The sequence below is a fragment of the Megalops cyprinoides genome, chromosome 5 (assembly GCF_013368585.1).
Source record: "Megalops cyprinoides isolate fMegCyp1 chromosome 5, fMegCyp1.pri, whole genome shotgun sequence".
NCBI classification, from domain to species: domain Eukaryota; kingdom Metazoa; phylum Chordata; class Actinopteri; order Elopiformes; family Megalopidae; genus Megalops; species Megalops cyprinoides.
Genome location: NC_050587.1, coordinates 8,474,663 through 8,482,570, shown reverse-complemented (window position 1 = coordinate 8,482,570; position 7,908 = coordinate 8,474,663). Strand labels below are relative to the sequence as shown.

The window sequence follows — 7,908 nt, the reverse complement described above, 5'->3', positions numbered from 1 at the left end:
ACATTATCAGTTTGAACAAAAACAGAACTGCTGTTCATACTTCACTCTGGATTTATTGTTGTGTTATATGTTTTACACTGCATTGTGTTTTTAATATATAGAATGTTATATGCTGCCATCTTAGTTAAGTCGCTCTTGCAAAAAAAGGTGTGTATTTTACATAGTGTCATTGTCACGGTGTTAAAGTTTTGACTAAAAGGGGGTGCGGATTGTTGAATGTCAAGAACAATCTCCAATCTCTCATGTTCGGTCATGTGTCCCCTCCACTGCACAGTGAATTTTAAATTTTAATTGTACTGGACAAAGAGCCAAAGGAACTATGAACTATTAGCTCCTCTTGAGGACATTACCATCTAAATATCTTTAACAGCATGTAATATATGTAATAAGATGAAAAAGGCAAGCAGTTCTTCACTTACAGGGTTGGGAAATTGAAGACTCGGGAGACTGGCTGGACATGCCACAGATTTACAACACACGTCTGCTGTGTTAGTGCCACTGTAACTAGTGTAACGAAGTGAGGGGAAAAGTCATTGAAGAAAGATATGTGGGGACACAAAGACTCCACCAGATGGCGACCTAGAAACCACCAAAGCATGAAGATGCCTGATGCCCTGGTACTGTAGATCCATTAACAGCATGCGAATTATTACCTACTCTCAGAGACAAAATAAGTTCAATACATTGATTTTTTTGATTGATTTTTCTATTTGAACAATTCATTGAATATAACAAACAACCTTGAATTTGTGGAATTATGAAAAACAAGAGTGAACAATCACAAGATTTCAAGTTAAATGGCTGGTGCCTTTGTGGCGCAGTCTTAAATACATCCAGTGACAATACCTATGACAGTACAGTACACTGAAAAGTGTTGTATGTTTTAGTCACATGAGACAGAGAGAATGTTTTTGAAAAGTACACATTTCATCAATTTAAATGATTCCCCATCTATACACAACAGTAGTCTTGGTGGTATTGGGTAAGGCCAAGGAACTGGTGCGATGACAATCAGTATATGCACGACTTTCTCATGTCTGACAAGTGTACCAGATATGAGATTAATAAGTTAATGCACTCAAAAAGTTACTCACATGTGAAGTGTGTGTCTGTATTCAAAGTATATTGAAAACCTATTTTGATAATACTGCGAAAATGTATACAAAAATCTGTTGAGACCACATTGAGAATGGCTGGTTGTGACAAGAGATCACGACAAGGAGTGTGTGCATATAAACGGCTCCTGTTTGTAATGATGAGTGTAGTAACTGAAGCGCAAAAGGTATTTGGTGATTACAGTAGGCATTGCCTGGGAACTTGGGTAACAATTTTTTTATTTATCTGACAATGATCAATTAGTGTGCTACATCTGAACAAAATTTTTCAATGCATTCAAGAGTTACATATGAAAGAAAAGGGCAATCAGAAATAGTACCAAACCAATAACCTCACAATACAATTAATTCTTGAAACCAAAATTAATAACATACATGCATCTCAAACACTATCCTTAATGTTGCTCCTGTTGGGTTTCTTGCAGGAGTAATCAATTAAGTCATGTTTGTCATTCCGAGGATTGAAAGAGACCTCAAATTTACACATCAGCCGCTGCAAAGAAAAGAAAAAAATTACAATTAACAATTATATGCAGTTTTGGTGGAAGATTGGTGGCAAATGTAAAATCCACAGTTAATATAATAATATAATACAGTAACATAATTCTGTGTTGCATTTGAAATAAATTACCCTTTTTCCCAAAACACAGGATTCCAGGTCTGCATCTTCTTCTGACTTAAGACATTTTGTCTTTCCGATAATAGCATCTATCTTGTATGTAATCACATTAGTAACCTATAATTGTAAAACACAAAGACATTGAGTTAATATGTCAGTTGGCAGAAAATATAATAATGTTACAGAGGTAGCACCAGTGCAGAGATTGCATATAAAATGTATTCAGGACAAGTGATATGCAGAAATCAATCAGTACATACACTACTGTAAATAGTACAGACTACTGTAAAATACAGTACTGCTACTACTCTCCATGTTCTTAATATCTAACTCTTTTGTATGGAAAGGTAGTGTCTGGTGGACTAACACAGTAATTACTGATCAGATAAGTTACAGAAATAACTACAAGGACAAGGAGGTCTCACACATTACATTAGATGTTTCCAACTAACCTCCTTTAAACACAGAATTGGGATATAATCTCGTAATAAATGAGATGATAAATGTCCAGACTTGGACCATTTGTACTACCTCTGCTTACGCTGGGTACAAAGGAATAAAATGGACAAAAAAATTTTGGTGTTTTTTTTTTATTTCACAATTTTTTGTGCGTTTTTTATTTCACATGGAAATAAAGTTACAACAGATGTATCACTAATTGCAGACCTCCAGCACTGGTGGGAGAAAGCTGTGCACACTGTGATATGCACTATCCCTGCGTACCTATGTAAGGGAGGACGTCAATGTAATTCCACTTTATTAGAAAAATAGCCGTTCGTGTTGTTTTAAACTTCATTTTATGTTTTGGGAAATATGGACAGCTTGTGATATAAAAATAAGATATAAAAATACAGACAATGGTTGTGAGGTTATGAAGATGTACCTGGATTCTGTGTTTTCAAATGAGGTTAGAGGGTACACAAGTAATCACCTACAAGGAATCAGACCTCAGGGTTGTATTTATTTCTGTGCAACATCCAAAAACCTATACAGGTTTTGGGTACGCCATGCCAACCTGTAACTTAATGGATGGCACAACACCCAGTCAGCCTTGATGAAATAATTAGCAGAATTTTAATACTGATCATTTAATAGATTGCCACGACTTTCCATTTCATCTGAAAAGTGCTTGTAAGTGAACTACCAAACATAATGACCTATTACCATGTGTACAGTTTCATCTGTAATTTTTACACAGCTTGTATACATTGGTTTGCAAAATAGCTTTGATTGGAATAACAAAGGTGTCTACCTACTGACAATTTAGCCATCTGGCTGATATTTCATTGTTCTAGCTAGCAGCGGCTTTGATAATTACAAAAATATGAACAAAAACATAAACCATGGACTTCCTGCAATGCCACATAAAACACATTGTCTAGTTTCCTATTTGGAAATTTGCAGTGATACGAAATAATAGGTCAAATGCAAACAATTGTGTCAAGTTGAGGTAAGTTGATCTGAGGTAACAAATGCTTTGTATCAAATCATACCTGTGTCTCAGCAGATGTAACATTGATCAGTCTGAAATACCTCTTCAAAGTGGATTTGGAGTTGAATTGCTCCACAGCCTGTTTTGCCGCCTCTTGGACATCAGGGTTTTGGGGGTTTAGTTGAAATGGGGCACCAGGAGGTCGTACATGATCTGAAAATGGTACATTCACATCTCTTGATCATAAGAAAATAAGTTCAGGTTTGATCAGAATGTGCCTTCCTACAAAATACATTTATATCATTTATATATACATTTATATTTTGATTTACACTGATTTAATTTGGTGGCATGTAAATTTTAGTTCACATCAATGATATAGAACAGGACAGCAAAACCAGAACTGAGATGACAATAGCATGACTATGGCATAAAATCAAAGCCAAGTAGCAGTGCTGAGATGAATGTGCATGACAACAGGGTAACCACCAATAATCTAGAATTCAATATGCATATTAAAGCATATTAACATTAACACATATACACAGTGAAAAGCAAGGAACCGGTTCCACAGAGAAGCAATTCAGGGAGTGGCAATTCAAACTTGGTCAGCCTCTCCCCTCACACATTCACTGCTGTATGTCTCAGTAGCTTCATGCTCATGTCTCCAGCTCATCGCTGCTCTGTCTTGGTAGTTACTAGCTAGTTAGCTCCCTAGTTTTTTACTAGGCAGGCAATCTAGCTTGCTGGGTATTTTTTCTGATAGCGAGCAAACTTTTAGCATCAGTAGGGCTACCTGCCACAGCCTGCTTCACCATTTGTCAGAAAGGGAGACAACACTGAAAAGTAGAAATTGAAACTGAGTCTGTCACTAATCTTATACTCACTCTGCTGTATGACCCACTAGCTACCATTCCAGCTACATTTTATCTAGTTAGCAAACTTTTGAAACAATATTGAACCCTGACCTATTTTCAAAAGGCTACAGGTGGTCCCTGCTTTTATGACACACAATATTCTTGGAAAGCTTGATATAAACTGCATAATTAGAATTATGCCCATGCACCCAGTGCTGTAGGGTTAAGTGTGAATGTTCATTTATATTCCTAAACACAAGCTAGAAATCAAATGTTTCACACAAATGGATAGGCGGGTATGAGATTAATTAAAACATCAGATATTAATATTATTTAAATATTATATTTAAATATATACAGAGCCCTCAATATTCATGCATGACCCTAATTAAAAAGGAACAAAGACCATGATAATATAACAGAAAAAAATATGATTATGCTGGAAGAGAAGGGTCACATTTGTTCAGAGTTCTCTTTCACACTGAGCACCACAGCCTGGGTTCCCATGTCATTCGACCAGGATCCCATAGTGACGAAACAACTTGGCTTCGCTGTGCCAGGAATAGGGGTGGGTCGGTCGGCTAGGTCTTCCTCGTCTCACTGCTTTCTGACACACTGCAAGTGGAGCAGCCTCATCCCTGATGAGTGCAAACTTCACTATGGTGCCTTGTGGAGCAAAAAAATTACCATTGGCTGTATGCGAGTGTATCAAAGGACTGAATTCATTTTGCTTCAGAGTTCTTGTTTGGGAGCTGGGGTTTTTTGTGGTAAGGCGAGCTTAATGTACATTTGCCAATTCTAAAATAGGGTTGCATAAAGGGGAAAAACGTGAAAAACATTATAGGCAGCACGGTGGCATGTTGTCTGTGTATCCATGTCAATAACCAAGTATTCATGTCGAGATTTAGGACTTTGATTTAATGCTATTAAAATTAAAGTAGAAACTTTAAAAAATGTTCAAGCAGAGAACAATGTTTTTATTCCTGTTTAATCTGCGTTATGAATACATATTGATGGCACTATAAATAATGGATAATAATAAGTTAAAAACACATAAAGTCTTAAAGTAGTATGAATTGTTGTATGTATAAGTATACCTACACACAAGGATAATTTTTCAGGATTCTGACATGTGTTGAGTGACTATATTGGAAAGTCAATACATGAAACAGTGAGACACAGCTCACAGTCATCATTCAGGGTTTTTTTTTCTTAGATGAAGCACACTCAAATGGTAAAATAAATTAATCCTCTTCAGCTCTCCCTCACTGACTGAAAACAACTAACTCAAATAAAGACTCCTGATAACGTCTTTTTTTTACTTTGCCACAGCTTTTTATGAGTATATTTTGTTACTCCCCGGTCTATAACTTGATGTATATTTGTAATTAATATTGTAAAACAATGCAAAGTAAACATTATTATCATAAACAAGATCACTGTGAAATGGGGATTGTCTGTTTAAACTAAGAGTAGAGTGGATTGAGATTTAATTCCAAATGCAACTAAACATAATGTGTTTCACTACATTTTAGAATTTATGGCTGCCAGTTTATGACTGGCACCAGTTTAAAACGGCTGCAAATAACTTGTTTCAATGAATCGTTTCTAAAACAACAGTGCCCAATGTTATATATCTTCCAAGTCGTTCTCAAACATGGTCACATTACAAACTCAGTGCAAACTGGTCTAGCAGCATTTCCCAGTTAAAGTACAAAGTGAACTTACGTGCTGTGATTAGTTCTTCTTCCACTGGCTGATCCCCATTTGAAAAATGAAGCAGTGAAATGAGAGAGAGAAGTAGAACGCAGTGGAGAGCCATGGTGTAACCAGCCTGCAGTCTGTGTGAGGGGATGGGAGACTGAATGAAGGGGGCCTGTATTTCAGCCCTGGAATGTTTTACCAGCCTGTGAGGTCCGCACCCTTCCTGGCACTGAAAGGTGGGGACAGTGTGTTCTGCAATAACCGTAATGCTTCAGAAATCTCCTTTCCACAAAAAGGGAGTTTCCCTGTGGTGTTCTGCATCAAAAAGTCAACAGTCACAGAATGAGTCATGTCATGACAGAATGCACCAAATATAGAATTCCTCAAACCATATAATTCTCCTGTTGCTTTATCTAATGGAATACTGATGGCATCCTATAGCAGCAATGCCACCAGCTTTGTTATCCCAGTGAAGTCTGCATGAAACAAACTAAGAAATAACCACAATAGTAAGGTGGGATAACCACTAGCTAGATGCCCAGCAACTTCTGATGCACAACTAGTAGACTTCACTGTATAGATTTATTAATACACATCAAATATACGCTGATAACTCAGTTACAATGTGAGGGTGCGGATATAATGTGACCTGCCTAAAACCGCAAGATTAACAGGCTTTACAAACAGAGGGAAATGCAGCATACTGACCCAGTCGGTATGGGAGAGGGAGGAGCAGGATATCCAGTCCTGAACGCACTGCATGAACACCGGCACACCACCAACATGAAGGCCACCAGGATATCAGATCAATTTACCACACACACCACACAGCACATAGATGTTAGGCCCACCCTCTCCAGTTATTGCACAGCACAGCATTCATTTAAAGTCAGTGAGCACAACACAATAACCACTCCCACAATACCTTGAAAAGGAGGTGATTGGCTACTTCTCTAACCAGGGGAGCAGAGTTCTTTGAAGATTCACCACTCCAGGGAACGGAGGAATGAATGTCATTTTCCAAGCACAGTAAACCCCACTCTGTAATGTGGTGAGGCATGGGAGAATCGTTATGCAGTAAGCCCCAAATTCAAGAGCTCACAATATGTTCAGATGATAGTGCAGTTGGGTTGTCTCTTATCCAGTCAGAGGGGGTAGCTCTTTAGGTGATAGTCCTTTCCCTGACAGTAACCTGGGCAGCACCATTGTTAATCTAAGCACCTCTGTCCCTTCCTGAATCCAATCACACAGAGGTGTTATCTCCACCAATGGTAAAACACCATAAAGTTGCAAATGCAGGACATATTCTGTAGGTTCTCAGACCAAACGTTGTATTTCCTCCACACAATAAAATAAATTTTAATGACGTGTTTACAGTTTCAATCATTCAATGAACACGTTTACTGTTGGCCTTACAGGGGTGAGTTTACGATTTTGTTTTAGGGAATTTTTCTATTTACTTACCAAGGAGGTGCCGTTGCCATAATTTTTTACTGTTTTAGCAAGGGCTTTCACTCGTATCATATTATTTATTCCTTCATATGAGAGACACTGTGTAGTATTCAAACACTGGCAGTGCCTTGAGACAAATGTTTGCAGATTTCATTTTTGTTTACTAAAAGGACTCAACCCAAACAAACCCAAGTCACCTCACATATCCCAGCACAGTTTGTGCAAGCAGTTTTTTGTACTGCAGTTTATGTTCAATCAAAACTATGAATGAATGCCTTTGAGCAAACAGTTCAGAGCAAAGCACTGATCATTTAGTGTGTGCCAAAATAATGTATTTGATAGCTGCACGCCCTGCAGAAGTTACGTACTTCTATGAACTAAATACATCATCAGAGTCTGCCTCCCACCACAAAAGTGTAGGGAGGAGATTTAAACACAGCCTAGAATGAAAAATGAGTTTTCCAGCTCTCTCCTCCCTCATAATTTCCATAGAAAATAAAACCAATAACTTGCACCAGCAAAGACTGTTTAACTGAACGAGAATGTGTGAATTCTACAGTAAAATGTTTTCAGGGTGCCAAATGTGTTCAGTCCTTATGTAAAACTGCCACCAAATGTTCAGCAGCCAGGAACCTGGTACAGAAGAGCGGGTACAGTAACAGTCTCAGCCTGGTGTTTCACTTTGAACAGTTATTAATGTCCATTGGTAGTTGGAGTTTTGTGAACCAA

At 37.8% G+C, this 7,908-nt stretch overlaps 1 protein-coding gene across 1 annotated transcript; it reads right to left on the bottom strand.

Moving 5' to 3' along the window:
- Nucleotides 1-805: 805 nt before the first annotated feature.
- si:busm1-57f23.1 (uncharacterized protein LOC368621 homolog) lies at nt 806-6,511 on the bottom strand. Its single transcript, XM_036529825.1, has 5 exons — nt 6,436-6,511; nt 5,752-6,042; nt 3,228-3,379; nt 1,747-1,851; nt 806-1,608 (listed from the first exon to the last, which is right to left on the bottom strand). Exons 2-5 carry the CDS (start codon nt 5,843-5,845, stop codon nt 1,498-1,500), a joined length of 462 nt encoding a protein of 153 aa, XP_036385718.1. The 5' UTR covers nt 5,846-6,042; nt 6,436-6,511; the 3' UTR covers nt 806-1,497.
- Nucleotides 6,512-7,908: the final 1,397 nt, after the last annotated feature.

Bases quoted from the DNA above. Each gene is read 5' to 3' on its own strand.
- si:busm1-57f23.1 (XM_036529825.1), bottom strand. From the start codon at position 5,845: ATGGCTCTCCACTGCGTTCTACTTCTCTCTCTCATTTCACTGCTTCAT. The intron at 3,380-5,751 runs GTAAGTTCACTT...TACCATTTTCAG, and splicing joins AGAAGAACTAATCACAGCAC to ATCATGTACGACCTCCTGGT. The intron at 1,609-1,746 runs GTAATTTATTTC...TTTTCTTTGCAG, and splicing joins CCTGTGTTTTGGGAAAAAGG to CGGCTGATGTGTAAATTTGA.